At 39.9% G+C, this 19093-nt stretch overlaps 1 protein-coding gene across 2 annotated transcripts in view; it reads left to right on the forward strand.

Annotated features, from left to right (window-relative positions):
- The first annotated feature begins 874 nt into the window (after positions 1-874).
- Positions 875-19093, forward strand: part of CNGA1 (cyclic nucleotide gated channel subunit alpha 1) — a 114668-nt gene continuing 96449 nt past the window's right edge. Inside the window, exon 1 of one of the 2 annotated variants that reach the window (XM_073608481.1) lies at positions 875-1152. In XM_073608481.1, coding sequence (XP_073464582.1) covers positions 1108-1152 — 45 coding nt within the window. In that variant the 5' untranslated portion in view covers positions 875-1107. The remainder of the gene's footprint in view (positions 1153-19093) is intronic. The other variant, XM_073608482.1, reaches the window with a different exon arrangement.

Genomic DNA, 19093 nt, shown 5'->3' on the forward strand with positions numbered 1-19093 from the left:
TGAGAAGGTCTATTTGTGTTTAATTGTTATTTCTAATAGTGTCTATCCTCATATTTCTATTAATATGTATACATTCAATGTCATAATGATGAGAATATACAGTAAAGCAATGGAGAGACTTAATAGGATTCTTCAGCATTACAGGAAGCTGACCAAGCAAAATAAAGGAACAGATTACTGAACTGATGTAAGCATAATCCAAAGTTTGTGCAATTCCTGTCTGCCAAGGTTACATGCCAACAGAAGCATACAACAATAAAAAAATATTTTTGCCTATTACGTTTATTAAATGTACATGTTACTCCTTTTTTTACATTAGGGATTTTTTTATGGTGCACACTGAAAGATGAGATATGAAATTTAGTTACTCCTTTTTATTACATTGGGGTTTTATTATGGTGTATCCTGGAAGATGAGATATGTAATGTAGAATAATACACTAAATACTTTTCTTGAAATACAAATAAAAGTTCTCTCCATATAACATCAGATTCCACACAAATCACAAAATTAGATATAAACAACACTAGAGTTTGCAATTAAAATAAATAAGGAAAGTTTGCAAACATACTAAAAAAGTCTATCCTTGCAACAAATATTTGCATTCTAATGTTTAAAGATTCATGGCAAAAATATAATTTTTATAATAAATAAAGAAATAATAATACTAATACAGTAATACAGATTGAGTTTACTAAAAAAAAAATGTACAAAAAAATGTAGCTATTAATGTATATGTCAGACGGGTAGGCACTTGTTATACTTCGCTATAGCATTTACAGTGATATTTAAATATCCCAGGTATACAATCAACTCATAGACAAGTTAGTATTCAGCCCTCTCATGAATATTCATATATGTTGTAAGCCTCTTCTCAGGTGAAAGGATAATGGTTTCTCTGACAGTGTGAGCTGCATCAATCCCCAAATCCTAAATTAAACTCACTGCTGTGTCAGGGAAATTTTTACTCCACTGCCAGATAGGGGAAATTTTCCTGTTCTGGAAATTGTACGGGTTTTTAATGGGCCTGGTCCTTTTCATTCATTTTTGTGGCTATGGTAAGATTTCATTTAAGGCAGAATTTGATTGCATTGGATTTGCCGTCCGATGAGGGTCACAGCTTTCTCTAAAAAAGGATTACACTACACTGAGGTGAGTACCTTGTTTACCGCATGTACCTTTTGTCTAACACTTAATTACCAATTTATTGGAGACCATATGAGCACATCCATTATATGAGCGCATGTATGTGTAGATTATGTTACAGGGCAATATGCCTTTTGCAATATAAAATGCAAATTTTGGGGAGTAATGAAAATGGCCTGATCCTAAAACAACACCTAAAAGAAAAATAGGAAAGGAGCTAATATATTTAATAGTTTGGGTGGTATGATGCAAGTTAGTATTGCTCCATGATAGAATGTGCATATATCTAATAATATATTGCTTATTTCATACCAAATATATATATATCTCTTGCAAGTAATGTCATAATTTTAATACAAGAGGTAGCTTGCCATTATTTTTTGCTTACCTGATATGTATAAAACATAAAACACTAAAAATAAAATTGTGTTTACATATGCTGTAGTGTTTTTCGTTTTGGATAGAATAGGGGATGGTTAGACCCTCTATCAAGTTATTGATGCTGTTTTTTCCTACTGGGGAGACTCGCCCATTTATTTGTATTGATGATCAATGTCACAGAGATTCAATTTTAGATTTGTCATTAAAACAAGAGATGTATGTGTGTGTGTAGTTATGGGGGGAATGCGTATTCTGGGGTACGCACAATTTAATTTTACTTAAACTTGCCAGAAAATATTCTCTATATTTACCCCTCTACCCAGAAAATTTAAAAACTCCTAAACAAGATCCCTGGGGAACAATGTTGGGACAAGGTCATCTAGAGCCCAGGGCAAGCATGCCAAATTACGCCCCCCAAAGATGTTTGATTACATGTCATCAAAAGTCCCCCCCCCCCAAAAAATAATAATTGAGCACTAATATGCATACTTACCCTCTAAGCACAAATCCCCCTTCCTGCCAGTACAAGTCCACCCCACTGCTGAAATCCCCCCTCCTGGCACAAATCTTTGCCCCCCACCCATCTCTCCCAGCTCAAATCCTCTCTCTCCCCATATGCCTCCAGTACAACCCCCGCCCCCCAAAAAAACTTCCCCCTCCTAGCACAAATCTTCTACCCCCCAAATCTCCCCTCCTAGCACAAATCCTCTGCCCCCCCCCCAAATTGTTCCTCCTTGCACAACTATCCTGCAATCATCCCTACTAACAAAACAATTCTCATTACCCCCACCACCACCATATTATCTTATCTAGCGCAAACCCCACACATTCCTCCTCCTAGCATAAATCCTCTTCACCCATCCATCCTCCCATTACAAATCCCCCCAAATCAGCACTCCTCAAACACCTCCCCAAATGTCCCCTCCTAAACAATTTTTATCCCCTGCCACCCCCTCAAATCCCCCTCCCAACACAAATCCCCCTCCCCATCTCCTTGTGGTGCCCCCGCAGCTCACATGATTCTTGCCCACCCCTTGTCCCGGCCCTGCTGGGGAGAGGAGGACCCAGTGTGAGCTTTACACCCCTCCTCCTAATCTCTGCCCACAATTTTTTTTTAGAATGGCCAGATCTTGGCCAGATGTATGGAACCCTTGTTGAGGATCACAATAAAATGAAAAGAGAGGTTGGGGAGGGGAAGTCCCAGATGGTAAAATAAGGACTTACAGAAAAATATACACCTTTTGTGTCTGCAATTGTGCAGGGCTCAGTAGCCTTAGATGCTGGTCACAGACACTTCCTGGCAATTGACTGGGAGGATCTCCTGTCTCAGTGTTCGTTCTACCACCCTGCTTTAGCATCTCTGGCTTGCATGGTGGCTTTGCTATTAAAGCCATATTTTGAGGAACAGGGGATTATTGGGCTCAGCGATCCCTGCAATATTCAAGACACGCAACTCTACCTCTCGGAAGATATTGTTGCGCCTGCAAAGGGTGGATTTACTGAAGGCAACTTGTCTGTGCACTATGCAAGTGCAATTTCACAAATTTTCCCCAGAGCTTAGTAAATATGGTAAAGCTCTAGTGATTTCAATCATCCAATCATGTGCAAGCAAAAATGCTGTTTTTTTTCCCTTGCACGTGATTGGGTATTTTTTACATAATGAGACTACATTAACTAGTAAACTAGATTTACTAATCTTAAACTTTACTGTACTTTAACATTACCACAAGAAAAAAAGAAAATGTAAGTAGAGGAATACCTCAAATACCCCCAAGGGGAGGCTTCTGGAGGACTGAAAGTAAAAAGTTCAGGTCCCATGGTGGCAACAGGGAACACACAGTAAGTGCCACATGATGAACCCCTTGGATGAAAGTGTGAATCAAGAATGTGTGGCCAAGGAACGCTGAAAAAAGGCTGCAAGGGCAGAAACCTGCCTTTAATAAAACTCGGGGCAAGCTGTTGTGCAATGCCCCACTGGAGAAAGGCCAAAACCTGAGTCATAGAGAAGGAACATAGACAACCCCATAGGGGTTGATTTACTAAAAATGGAGCATGCAAAATCTGGTGCAGAACTGCATAGAAACCAACCAGCTTCCAAGTTTATTTTTGACAAAACTGAAGTTAGGAGTTGATTGGCTACCATGCACAGCTGCACCAGATTTTGCACTCTCTAGTTTTAGTAAATGAGGAATCTCAGAAGTAGTGACATCACTTCCTGTTAGTGTTTGTCGCCACTAACTTAGACTACAAATCCAATCAAGTCCTGGGATTTAGAGTCTCGAGTGGGCAGGACCAAAGGTGTGTGCATGGCAGGTCATAGTGCTCTACTCAGGACTTTTTTCTCAGAGAATAGGTGCAGGAACTCCCTCTCTTTTGAGTCACCTCTTGTCTCTGTCCCTACCCACCTCCGAGTACTATCCCTTGGTTCCACCCTTCTTCCCACCTCCCAGTACCACCCCTTTTAGAGAACACAGAACCAAGTATTATTTTGTGGTGTTAAGTAATTTGTATGCAATTTTTTAATGATAACAAAAAGTAAGTAAAATAGATCCCCTGCAGCCAGCAACAGTAGATCCCACCCTAGCAACAATAGACCCCATCCCAGCCACACTAGATCCCCCAGCAATAACAGACCCACCCAGCACAAATAGATCCCCCCAACAACAATATATCCACCTAGCAATAAAAAGACCCCACCTCAGAAACAATAGATCCCTCCAGCAATAATATATTCCCCCACCACAATAGATCCCTCACACAACATTATACCCCCTCCTGCAACAATGGGCCCACTGTTAGCAAATACTACTTCTGCAACAGTAGATCCCCAGCAGCAACAACAATAGACCTCTCCCTCAACATCTATTTTTGCCCAGCAACCCTCCCAGCAACAATAGACTCCTCGACAACCTAAGACACCCCCTAGTAACAATAGACCCTCATGCAAAAATAGATCCTCCAGCAGCCAGCATCATTAACTCTCCAGCACCCCTTACTATTACATACATTCAGTGCTGGAGGTGCCGGAACTGCGTTCCCCCAAGTTTCCGCTGAAAAAAAGCCCTGGTTCTACTCATAGAGCTCTGCCAACAACCACACACATCTCTGCACACTCTTCTCCTTCTTTCACATTTTTTTGGGTGTGATTACACTATACATTATCCCCACAGTATCAGGTATAGATGTGTAGACTTTTTCATAACCTGCAGGCACACATGGTCTTCCAGTGAGGTCATCTGAAACGGGACAGACCAGGAGTCTTCCAGCCCAACAAAAACAGTTATGGAGCACCGTGGGTGGTCCAGGGTCCGCCCTCTCAAGCGAGTGCGATGTACTTACATCACTGCTTGCTTTACAATGGACTACAGAGGGGAATGTACAAGACCAGTGGCCAGGGAGAAAAGGGGCATAGCCACCAGTCTTGAGAACAGGATATATATATATATATATATATATATATATATATATATATATATATATAAAAAATTTCCCCTCCTCCCTGTGCGTTTTGGAGTCCTGGCGCTCCCCGATCTACGAGTTTATTTCTGAGCTCTCTCTCTGGTCACTCTCCGATTGTGGTTCCTACGTTCACGAGCAAATGAGTCAGTTTGTCTTGAGGCAGTTATTCTGGGTTCTCTTCAGGAACTGGGGAAATTGATCTATCGGGGAACCCGAGCTTATACTGTGCTACCTCATTCCACTAGGACTACGCTCAGGGTTTGGGTTGTCGCTAGGACAAGATTTACCTGCTCCAACAGATGGTCTCCCTTCACCCCGTTGTGGGGCAATCCCAATCTCCCACATCTCCGAACCATCCCTGACCCCCAGATTTGGGCCATATATGGGATTAAGACTCTAGGGGATATCCTAACAACTGATAGACTGCTCTCACTGACAGAACTTAGAACCCAATTCCGTCTACCCGGGTGGATGACATTTAGATACTTCCAGCTACGTCATGCTATGCGAGCTCAGTTCCCTACTGTCCCGAAGTTAACTATGGACCCTATAGAAGAAAGACTGGCCCTGGAACAGCTAAACCTTTGTCTACACTATACTTTGGCCTACTGGGAGTTCACTCTCCCAAAATGGAACGTCTTTGGGAGAAATGGAAGGCTGAGGTGCCAGACTTAGACAGGGGGACTGGGATGACTGTCTTGGGGAAAGTGCCCAGGTATTAATTTCCTCCAGGGACAGACTGATTCAGGTCAAATTTTTACACAGGGTATATTTTACACCCCAGAGGCTGAATAACATCTACCCAGAGAGATCTGGCAACTGCACTCGCTGTGGTGGTGATGTTGGTACATACATGCATGTGTTCTGGAGCTGCCCTAGAGTGGCTCGGTTCTGGATGGAGGTGGTTGAGCTTATAAACTTTCATCTCCAGCTGGCTCTCCCGATCACCCCTGAGTTACTGCTCCTAAACATTCATGATGACGACCAAAGGCCTAGAAATACCAAAATACTTATATGTTTCCTATTATACTATGCTAGAAGAGAGATCATACTTAAATGGAATTCCCGATCCCTCCCTCCGTAGGTTCTTGGGAACAATCTAGTAACTCAGCTCTTCCTATGTACAAATTGACATACATAAACAGGAACTGCCCTGAGAAATACGAGAGAGTCTGGCAACCCTGGACCGTATAGTGGGAATAAATCCCTTGGAAAATTTCTTCTGGACAGGGTGGATGCCAGGTTCTCACGTGTCAACCCTGATATTTCCTCCCAGGGGGCACCTGGATCTGTGTATTATGGCGGCACTCCATTGTTGAATATCACTCTCAACTGTTGTAAGATAACCTACATGTACCTTTAGCTATTTCCATGTTGTACTTCATAAACTGTACCATGCCTATATTTTTTTAATAAAGGAACACTCTGTTTATGTTAAAAAAAAAAAAACATTTTCCCCGAAGTTCTGCTTTAAAGCATGTCCCCAGTCTCCACCAGTTCCACTAGCATGATCACAGTTTCTGACCATCTGCTGCAGCAAGTCTGCAATCTCTGACAAACTCTTATAGCATGCTTGTAGTCTTTGACCATCATTTGTTGCATGGCTGCAGTCTTTGACAGTTTCTGACTTATTAAAAGTACTTAAAGCAAATAAACAAAAAAGCCGCGCTTAAAAAATGATGATGATGATGATCAATCAAATAATTAGTGAAAAATAGTCCTTATGATAAATGTCCAACACCGATATATTAATTGAATTGAATGGTGAAAAAATAATTGTTGTCAATGATCAATAGCTAATGTTCAGGTATCACACTTCCTGTAGGATGGAATGCTTACCAGATATCAAGCCAAATAAGACAGGTGGCTATAAACCCAGCCTGGGCCTTTGGGGAACCTTTCCGGATACGTCCTGGACAGAAATCACTCACAGACCGGATCGGATCCACGAAGGTTGAACCCAGAAAAAGTTTTAAATAACATAGCGTAATACTGACATGGATAGGTATTTATAAAAATAAAAAAATAAATAAAAAATGACACTCCACCAGTGATAAATCATAAAACTCATACAATATTTAGTACCATAAGCCCAAAAAGGGACAATGAGGTGAGTGACATCAAATATAAAAAAACCTTGTGTATAAAGTGCTAGTGCAAAAAACATCCAAAAAAGCCGCTTACCAGAAATAACACCAAAAAGGCATGTGATAAAACACCAGATGATAGATGAAAAGGAAGGGATCTGAGGCGGCTTACCAGATTTAATTGAAATTGGAGCATATAGCTAATTTAGCAAAAGAGGTGAAGGAATACCAAGGTGCAGATCTGAGGCTGCTTACCAGAAACAATATAGATTGGAGCATATAATTGGTCAGCAAAAAACCAGATGAAAGGAAAAACCGAGGTGCTGCAAACCGCATATAAGACCTGCTTACCAGACAGCAGGCTCTTTAATGGCAGATTGATTTATTCACAGGACCGGCTTCCTGACATGGGGCTGCGAGGATCCATAGGACCAACCATAACTCGTGCTCCGCACTTTAATTACTTTAAGTGATGGTACCAGTCCATTAGCTGATAATATTCTTCTATATCGTTTCTGCCTGACTCTGCTTTTAAGAGTCCACTGGGTCCTATAGAATAGTTTCTGACTCCTGGAACCCCTACAGGGGTAATGGGCCTGTAATGCTGTAAATGGAATTCACTGCTCCCTGTTGCTTGTGATGGGTGTCTCGGATGTGTCCAGGTTGGTGGAGATGCGGCAAAACCCTCATGCATCTAAATTATGGGTTCCCTTATCTTTACAATTTTGGCCTTTTATCTTCGGCTATATGGGTAACAGAAACATAGACCTTGCAGGCTTATCTCAACTGTTGTAAGATAACCTATATGTACCTTTAGCTATTTCCATGTTGTACTTCATAAACTGTACCATGCCTATATTTTTTTAATAAAGGAACACTCTGTTTATGTTAAAAAAAAAAAAAAAAAAAATGTTCCCCGAAGTTTTGCTTTAAAGCATGTCCCCAGTCTCCACCAGTTCCACTAGCATGTTCACAGTTTCTGACCATCTGCTGTAGCAAGTCTGCAATCTCTGACAAACTCTTATAGCATGCTTGTAGTCTTTGACCATCACTTGTTGCATGGCTGCAGTCTTTGACAGTTTCTGAATTATTAAAAGTACTGATTATTACATGTAGCCCTTGGTGATATCACTTGATGCTCCCTTTTTCAAGTAAGTTGACCATTGCTCTAAATAATGTTCTTGACTTAATGTAATATAGATTATATGTCAGCTGAAAAGTATTTGTAAAATGTATTTATTTATGCAGCTCAAACAGATTATGCAGGGTTTAATTGAGAAAGCTGGACCACTCACATTAGTGTCCCTTCCAATATAGCCTGCTTTTTTAACAGTTTTAGAATGTTACAGTGGCTTCAGATTGATGCTAGGTAGCATTGTACTTTGAACTTATTGTTTATTATGTGTTTATTGGCATGTGAATGTATGTCCATATTTATGGTTTGTTCTACATAGTATCTTTAAAGGATTCTAGGCAATAAATAGATGTCCCAGGTAATGGCAGTCATCCTAAGCAGTATACAGCTAGGTCACAGGTGGTCCTAGTGGGTAATATAAAGCTAAGTCAATTGTGGTTAAAGTGGAAACCCAGAAAGTGGTGATCTCCGATAAAAATGATGGAAAAGATAGTGGTTGTCTCTCTGTGTTTACAGAAAAAAGTGAATATGAAGGTTGGATCCTGTACCTTCAAGATTCTGATTAAGTTAGACTTGAGACACCTGTGCCGGGACATGGGCTATGTCTTGGATGTCCAGCTAAACTCTTCTGGTTCGTGATGTAAACTGTGATCCATATATGACATCTACTCATAGTAAATAATCTAACATGTATGCAATGCTGCACATTCTTTAACAGACTGGGATCATGAAAATGGCTCATTTTTTTTCTAGTAAAGAAACACTCCCTGATGATGCTACAGCTGGTGCAGAATAGAAACATTTTTGAGCCAGGGTCTGAACTGGGCTTTCAGAACAATAAGCCCTGGAACCAACGCTATCTTTGTTACACCTGTGTCTAGCTCACTATTGCCAATGTCAAATATTGTTTTCATCACACATAAAAGTAAAAAATCATTCAAAGCAACTGGGGCTCTGTGATCTACTAGCCACTTACCAGCCGCGTTTAAACATACACAGCACCAGCAAATAGATGGCACAGTCCCAAAAGTGTAGAATGATCATTTACTAGTGTTTGTGTTGTGACTAGAGCTGAACCCTTTACTTGATGTGCATTGGTAGCAAAGGAGAGAAAAGCACTCACCCATGCTAGTTCAGCAATGGAGTCAAAGAGCAGGAGATTATAGTAGGTACTCTATGCACTTGTTCACCTGGGGAATCTAATAAGGATTTTCATTATGTGCTGATACTTTTTCTTGAAAACTCCTTTAATTAAATGACCTTAGATATATTAGACAGAATTTTAATAATAGGTTGCCATAATAATGCCATTCTGTTTTATGTTGGCACATAATTTTCATATACCTTTGCAAAACGTGTAATGGAAACCAGCTCAGTTAGCATCTGTATTTAACAGTCTTCAGAGAAAGTTTGTCACACAGAGCCTCTAAATCAGTTGTGGTCAACTTGAAAATGATAGAGGGCCTCAAGTGCAGCCCCTGACACTTCCAGAGGGCCACACAATAGTAGCATGCATTCTTTGCAGCCTATCGCAATGCTCACTGAAGACGTTGGAATACATTAACCTGATATTGGTGTCATTGAGTACAATAATAACCCCCAACATTGGTGTCAGTGAGTGAAATAATAACTCCCAATATTGATGTCAATGAGTGCAATAATAACCCCCGGCATTGGTGTCAGTGGAAGCAATAATAAAGCCCAACATTGGAGTCAGTGGATACAATAACCCCCAACATTGGTGCCAGTGAATGAAATAATAGCCCAGCACTGGTGTCAACAGTATTAACACCCCTACATTGGTGAAATGAATGTGCGCCATATGGCTGTTAGTCCTAGTGAAATTTAACCCCCTGCACCCACTCGCATTGGTGGTTGTGGCAGTGAAAATTAACCCTCCTATCCTTAACCCCCTCAATCCTCCTTCCTGCATTGCTGGTCATGGCTGTAAAAGTTATGTTACTGTTATTTGGGCTTGCTTGCTTAGCTGTATGTTGGATAAAACTACTGTGGTGCGTGATGTTACCTTTTCTTTCATGTACCAGTATGGTACACCCTCATGGTAAACCCATTTTCCTACCACCTCTATGGCCGTTGAAATTGAGGTGATTCAGAAGACTCAACTCTAGGTTTAAGCACGCACTGGTATTCCAGTATCCAAAAATGAATAAACCCCATATTCTCCTCTTGCAGGTAACTCATATAACAGGTAGTAGGGTCATGGCGTTAAAAAAGGCTGAGGCTACAACAGGCCATTCACTCACTGTACTTAGTCTATTCCTGATAAATCCTGATTACTAAATGCTTGGCCTGCAGGTTAAAACATGTTCTCATGATTTCTGAGGGGAGATGCATGGTTGTTGTTTTGGATGTTGGTCCACATATCTTTTGCTTTTAGCTTCTACGGTACATACCTCCACTTCCTTATTTAACCACATGCACTTGTATACTATTTATGACAAACTGGTGCAATATCAACCAGTTAGGCTCCTTATTGCAGGGAACTTCAACATGGTCATGGACCTCGCGTTAGACTACTCAAACCAAGCCAAGCCAAATGCAGGCCAGTTGCAGAAGTGGGCAAACACTCTGTCTTTGACTAGAACATAGAGGTGAAAATTATACTGCCTATCCCAAACACACCACTGAGCCTCCAAAATAGATTTAACATTTTGCTGCCCCAATACCCTGCCCTTCCTAAAAAATGCCACATAACCCTAGGATTTAGAGACTAACCCCCGGGTGGATCCAGAAGATCAAAGGGGAGGGGAGCATATATTCAATCATATCTTAATACCTACTGGCAGGACCATTGATCAATTTGCTATTCCTTACGTGGAATGGTGGGTCTTTAAAGCCTCTGTGATGGGGGCTACATTTTGGCAATAAGGGCAGTCGGGTACAGTATAACCATAACACTTTAACTAGATCATTTATAATTATAAATCACATTTTAACAGGAGTTTTTAAACTCCCTCACAAACACAGCCTACACCATCCTATTGACAACTTGATATACAAATACACCTTACAAATCTTACCAATTGTCAGTTAAGCAGGCAAAACAGGAAGTTTCTGGCAAAGCTAGTGGCAGACTTCTGGGCACAAACAGATATTCCCTACATTAAACAAGCTGATTTTTTTAAAGCAAATATACTGACAGAATTCTAAAACCTTTTGCAAACTACTACAGAAACCTTTATGGTCAACCCTCCCTATATCCCACAAATACGTTGAACAACCCAGAGAGGGAATACCTCAAATCTGACATTCTTGTACTCCTAAATACCAAAACTTTAGGCCCTGACAGCCCACCAGCAGAATTCTATAAGTCATATTCAACTGAACTCATCCCTAGAATAGAGATAGCTTTAAAAGAGGTTACACTGATACCCTTGACCCTAAATGTACGAGGCCCAAACAATTTTAATATCAAAGGTGGACAAGGATCCCCCATTATTATCCATATAATGGCCCATTTCCTTACTGAACAATAACTGCAAATCCTTACAAAACTCTTAGCCAATAGAGTAGCCCATATCCTAGATACAGTTGGTGATTTTTTCTATCTTCAAAAGCATCAGACAGGGGTGTTCTCTTTCCCTAGCCTTATTTATAATGATGATAGAACTCACTGTCTGTGATGCATACCTCCCTAAACATCAGTTCAGTGTGATTTTTGTCATTGATTGCAAAGACCTTGGCAGCTTTTGTCCTAGCAACCAATGAAGTAAATGACAAATACATTCAAACATATTAATAAAGTAATGGACACACAACAACTCCCTCCCCCTTCCTGTATGCAAACTTTGAGTTGGTCTTAATTATTGACAGTCTGCTTATCATTGAACTGGTTTCAATTATGTTAGAATGTCGGTCGCAGCCATAGTGATGGATCCTAAAGGTGGTGGTAGTAAGAACTACCTAAATCTGGTGCGCATGTACATGTGTACTTGGTGTACATGTATCGAAACTGGCACAAGACTGTCTTGAATTCTGTATAGGCCATGTTAAAAGGACCATACCATCAGAAAAGTAAGGTTACTGCTTAAATAAATTTCCCTAATTGTTTGTAGGTAGGTTAATACTTTTGAGTTGGTTTTGATCAGAGGCAGTCATATGGCCTGTGCAGCTTTTGTTATCAAATATGGGCCCAAAAGGGCAAAGGGGAGGGGGTGTAGCAAGGAAACAGGGAAAGGGGATGCAGGGGGCATATAGTTAGGGAGGGCCCAGCAGGGGGCAAATAGTTAGGGAGGCTCTCTCTTATGCTGCTAATGTTTATATTGGTAATAAAAGCTAATACTATCTATTATTAAAAATGTTCTTTCCTCCTTCTACTTATCCTGCATACCCTGTGTAAAAAAGACCTGTATACTTACTTAATTTTTTTTCACGCCAGTCTGGTCATGTGATCCTGCAGCTCTGGCTATACTGTAAGTGAGTGCTTGACAATGGCTGTGAATTCCTGGATCTGTGACATCACCCATAGGCTCCCAAGGCCCAGTGATTGTCACTCCCTCCTCTGCTCTACAGCAGCCACTAAAAGAATCAGAGCTGCAGGATCATGTGACCAGACAGGATTAGAAAATGGTAAGTACACAGATCTTTTTAACACATGGCATGCAGGATAGGTAGGGGGAAGAGAGAGGGGACATTTTTAAGAAAAGTTAGTATTAGCCATATCTTCCACTTTAGGGACACTGTAATGTCTGTGGTGTTGGTAAAGGAATATTTGGAACAAATTGGCTAAAATGTAGTATTATAAAAATAAAATGTGCTTGAAGGCACCTTCTATTGTTAATAGGGGTATGATTGATAAAGAGTGTCATCTGATCATCTGTAATACTATCAGAGGGTGTCAATCATATGTTGGAAATGCCAAATTAAATAATTGGACTAATAAATTGATTTCAGGTCATTAACTCACAAAGTACTCATCCCAAAGACAGCATGAGAAATAACATTTTGGAAAGTACATGAGCATCAGCATATACAGTATTTCTCCAAAAGGAGGTCTCTTTTAAAGATGTGTCCTTTTTAACATCTGAACAGCCAGATATTTTTCTATCATATAATTACTTAGGGTTAAAGCTTGGAAGGGGAAAACGTAACACACTGTATCTTTACGTTTTTCATATGTAGTTTAAATTAATCTCACAGAAATTCACTGTAGTACCAAAAGCATTCTAGAAGATTGCCGTGTTCCAGTATTCCTGCTCTTAAAATTTTTTGCAATTTTAAAGAATCAAACAACTAAAAAAAGGATCCAACAAAAGTTTAAAGTGTAACTAAAGGCAAAATCCGTTTGGGATAGAGGGGAGAGGGCTTAGAACACCAGTTAGGTTTTTATTACTGTCTGTGTCCCCATAAGGACAATTTACTATGTCTCTTTTGTCCTGTTTACCCCTGTTACCAAGATTGAGAGTGAAAGTAATCCCAAAATTTTGGTTGTCCGCAGAACAGGAATAAATGGGAAATCTTCCAACAGGGACACTAGTTCAGGTGACCCTGGTGTTAGAAATCCATTCATTTTGGAGGGATTTAAATATCCATTGGAGGATCCCTATTACTACTTTTTTAAATGGTGTGATCTTTGTTGAGGTCTTTTAGCAGAAGTTTATGAGTGATGTTTCTATCTTTCTATCAAATTTATTTCCATAGATATAAACACCAATTTTCTCCCGTCTCCTTTCTTACATCAGTCCTAAATTTTCTTAATGTTTGCCATATCACTAAAATACATTTATAATATGCAAAATGCTTTCTCAGATAGGAATATAATAAATAACATTTATAGAAAAAGGTAGCCAAACAGATTGATCAGCACAGCTACAGACAAATTATTCCCCTACCTAGTGTCACCCTTTTCTGAAGTGCTATGCAAACTGGGGCTGATATTTAAATTCTGTATGATTCTACTACTACTAATAATAAAAACAAAAATAAATTCTGCTTAACTGCTTGACCTCTGGAAGGTTTTACTCCATTCATGATCAGGGCATTTTTTTCAGCACTGTGCTACTTTAACTGACAGTTGCTTGGTCATGTAACACTGTATGCAAATTACATTTATATCACTTTTTCACACAAATGGAGCTTTCTTTTGGTGGTATTTAATAACCACTAGACTTGTTATCTCTTGTTATATAAACATGAAAATACCAAAAAGTTTGAAAAAAGAAACATTTTTTTTTTTCGTTTCTGTTATAAAATTTTGCAAAGAAATATTTCTTCATAAATTTGGGCCAACTGTAGTCTGCTACATTTCTTTGGTAAAAATAACCTAAATCATTGTATATTATTTAGTCTGTGTGAAAGTTATAGAGTCTACGAACTATGGTATGGTATACAGTATTTGAAAATTGATTAATCCTGAAGTACTGACAGCCTATCTCATTTCTCAAGGCCTTAAATTGACAGGACAGTACAAATAGCCCCCAAATGATTCTTTTTGGGATCATGTTTTTTTACCTTGTAATTTTTTCTCAACTTTTTGGAAAATTAAGAAACTACATTTTTTTTTCACAAAAAAAGGTGGCGTGATAAATTCTTCTACTTTTTATTATATCTACAACCCACTGATCTCACTAATGTACATGAATTCTATATCTGAGGATTATTTTATAGGTTCCCCAAGACCTGAACATTTTTTCAAGGTACAGAAAGGCAACATAGTTGAAGGCAGCTTTTTAAAGACACAGATGTGCCTACGGATGACCAAAAAAGAAATATGAACATTCCACACAACAGTGAACAAAATGAAGACTCGTGTAATTTACAGCTAACCAGTCATATTTGAGGCTTTATAGAGCAGAAAAGTATACTTTAGAAATTAGTGGGCAGCTGCAGCTTAAACACTGCTTATAGCATTCATCATTCCATGCTCCAAAGCACCACCTGCCAACCGAGCGGCTGGGCACAAATTCATAACTCCTGTTTTAAACAAACTTAGCAAGGGCCACAACCTTCTTCCAAGTGCCCCCTTACAGTCCTGGATTCAGGCTCCATGCACACTGGGTTTAAAAAAATGTCTCTTCTCTTGGCAGTAAAAAAGGCTCATATAGAGCATTTTTTGTACAAAGTCTAGACGAGTTTAGGAGAGATTTAAGTTGTTTTCTGCCAGTGAGCTCCAATCAGAAACGCAAACCAGAAAGGTTTTTTTTCCTGCTTGTAAACATTAAGCTTAAAATATGCCTCTAAATGACCTAAAGTACATGGACACATAGGATATCATTGACCTGCTTCTACAGGCAGAACACAAAACTGTGCATGGAGCCTCACTGAGAGCTTTGTGGAGAAGCAGCAGATAGCACAGCAGAGGGACATATGAGAAAATATGAGGCAGAAGGAGCATCATAGGCACAGAACAGGAGAACAGAGATGTCATTTTTAAGTCTGTTTACTACAATGTGTTGTGTTGCTGTGCATTTATAAAAAAACAATCCAGCAATCTTTATTCTGGATGTGTTGACCTAAAGTTTTCAATATAAGCCATTTCAAAATATTCAAAAACATGGCATATTTGTCTGTCAAACCAATGTGCTTTAATTCTGTCACATACCTGGCAGGGGAGCCTGAGGAGATGAGGATGACCTCTCTTACACATCCAGCCCAGGGCTCCTGATAGGGTAATGATTAAGCACAAGTTGTATGTGTGAAACGCGTCTACGTGACTGACTTCTCGTGTCCCTGGTGTCTTCACTGTGAATTTTCAAGGCACTTTTGAGCCTTTGGATGTACAGCCATTCTTCTTCTTTTCCTAGTACCCTATGGAGGTGGGCCAGGGCTAGCACTCTCACTTGGTTCCATTTGGGTCATTGTGTACACCTGGAGTGGCGGATCCTTTCTCCCCTGATAGGGTGGACAGGTGTAAGCAGATGCCTACATGTTAATTCTGCTTTGCACTACAAAGGGTTATTGGTTTGTGACACAGGGGTTAACAATGTGTGCTGTGGTGTGCCTTTCCCTGCATGTGTCATTTCCTGTCTTTCTGAGAGATGATAAATGCAGGAGGAGGTCAGACCTCATGGTCAGTCAGTCATGGGATGTGACCAGTGAGGACCATTCATGTAGTGTAGCGCTCACCTTCGAAAAAGCCCTCTGTTTTGCCCTAGGTTCAATACCTTGATTAGTTCATTAGCAGCCATGTACACAGCAACAATTATTCTTCTGGCTCAACAAACTTTCCAGGGGTTTCCTTTTTTAAATGTACTACTAAATAACTTGGATAGAGCATAGGAAGCTGTGGGATACTCCTTGAATTCTGAGCAGTAGACTAAGCACATTCTTTACCCTGTCGCTACTAATCCCTTGATTAGTTCCAGACTTTCAGCAAACAGGCCCCCCAGCTTTAGAATGGCTGGGACCTCAATGAGCATGAGTAGATTTCTAACTTGGCTGCCCAGAAGGGCAAGAGCCCTTCAGGCTGGGGACTTCTCCTCCTGGACAAGATCCAAGCAGCTCCAGTCCCCAGCCTATGTATGCACTCTCCTAGACCACCTTCTGCATACACCTCTCCAGGGATTGGCAGAGGCAGCATAAATAATTAAGGCTACTGACTTGCCTTTCCAGCCCACTACACTCTAGAATTCTCCTGAAGGCAGGGCGAAACAATCAAACCTGCAACAAATGGATAAGTCCAAGGCAATCACACACTGTTCCACTGAATACAGAGGAGCCAAAAACTGAATTTATCTAACCAGCCTAATGATCAGTCTGAAAGGGGAGTGTGTCATGTCCACCCCAACGCAGGTGGTCAGACATTATAGCTGGCTATTATGTGCTTCACCTATAGCAGCCACCTTTCCCATAAGGCAAGCAGGCCTACCAGTACTCGGTTGCCCCCAGGTCTTATACACAATGCAATAGTGCCTGGCCACCATGCCAGGGCAGGTGCGAACTGAGAAAAGCAAACAGGTACTTGCATTTGGCAGACAGGCAGAGCAGTTTAATGACAGTCTAAAAAGGCCTTGCTGAGTTCAGGGAAAAGTCTAATAATCCGGTCCAAGGTCATACTCAGGGAAATACAATCTAGCAGGGCAGACAGACAGGGGGCTTGATCAGGAATAACACACATATCACTCTCTATCACAAGCATGCAAGTGAGGGTTTAGCTGGCGTATAACAGCTTTGAGTTTCCACCCAGAGACTGACCACATAAATCAGCATCATAAGGGGACCCCAAACCCTTAAAGATGAGCTAGACATCCAGCACAGGGCCATCAAACTGGGCAGAGGTCAGTGGATCTGCAAGGTCAGGTTGGTTAGCAGGTGATGTGTCACAGGAATCAATCTGGATAGCTGAAACACAAGTAGAATGCAGAGAGCCCGGAAAAAAAGGTAGAAAGCCCCACCTGGCCAAATGATGCAGCATATCCAAAGGATGGGTTGAACTTCTTTGACAGGTTTGAATGGATGTACAGTATCTCACAAAAGTGAGTACACCCCTCACATTTTTATAAATATTTAATTACATCTTTTCATGTGACAACACTGAAGAAATGTGAATAGGGGAGTTATTCCCGCGCTATCAAATATGGAAGCGGCTAGAAATGGAAAAGCCGCATGCACCGATAAGGTAAACACCTGACCTTTTTAAAGAAATATATAAGTGGGTGGTGCTGCGCTGAACCTTAGTACAGGAACAAATAAATTGGATAATAAATAGATGTGTGTATCACAAATAAAGTATAAATACGTGGAAGAAAAAAATGTTTTTTTACATATGACATAAAATCAAAATCTAAATGTTCAGTTTCTTAGATAATTGGTGAGAAAGTGGCATAAATAAATTCTAAATAGAATAATCGCTTAAATCAACTGCAATAAAATCTGCATAATTTTAAATACATAAACGTGATAGTGGAGCTACCAAGACACCAGTAGCTGACATTAGGTTAAGCATAAATAAAGTGCATAGTGAATGTAAACAATGTGCATCTGCAATTTAACCAGCAAAGTGTATGGTGCAAACAGAAAAGTGCAATGTGCAACCATAAGACTGAAGGAGCAAAATCTTACTCTTTTTTCATATAGTGCATAATGTGCAATACAGCATCAAAATTAAAATAATTGGCTGGAATCTTAAAAAATGAAAATTGACCAGAGAAGAAAGCATGCATAAAAAAAGTCCTTTGTTTTATAAAAAATGTGACAGCAACGTCCTAGCATGCACACGTTGCAATTAAAGTGCTGAAGTGAACCACATCAAGTGTTATCTTCGTGTGCTTTCTTCTCTGGTCAATTTTCATTTTTTAAGATTCCAGCCAATTATTTTAATTTTGATGCTGTATTGCACATTATGCACTATATGAAAAAAGAGTAAGATTTTGCTCCTTCAGTCTTATAGTTGCACATTGCACTTTTCTGTTTGCACCATACACTTTGCTGGTTAAATTGCAGATGCACATTGTTTACATTCACTATGCACTTTATTTATGCTTAACCTAATGTCAGCTACTGGTGTCTTGGTAGCTCCACTATCACGTTTATGTATTTTAAATTATGCAGATTTTATCGCAGTTGATTTAAGCGATTATTCTATTTAGAATTTATTTATGCCACTTTCTCACCAATTATCTAAGAAACTGAACATTTAGATTTTGATTTTATGTAATATGTAAAAAAACATTTTTTTCTTCCACGTATTTATACTTTATTTGTGATACACACATCTATTTATTATCCAATTTATTTGTTCCTGTACTAAGGTTCAGCGCAGCACCACCCACTTATATATAACACTGAAGAAATGACACTTTGCTACAATGTAAAGTAGTGAGTGTACAGCTTATAACAGTGTAAATTTGCTGTCCCCTCAAATCAACACACTACTATTAATGTCTAAACCATTGGCAACATAAGTGAGTACACCCCTAAGTGAAAA

Source organism: Aquarana catesbeiana, linkage group LG01 (assembly GCF_042186555.1).
Source record: "Aquarana catesbeiana isolate 2022-GZ linkage group LG01, ASM4218655v1, whole genome shotgun sequence".
NCBI classification, from domain to species: domain Eukaryota; kingdom Metazoa; phylum Chordata; class Amphibia; order Anura; family Ranidae; genus Aquarana; species Aquarana catesbeiana.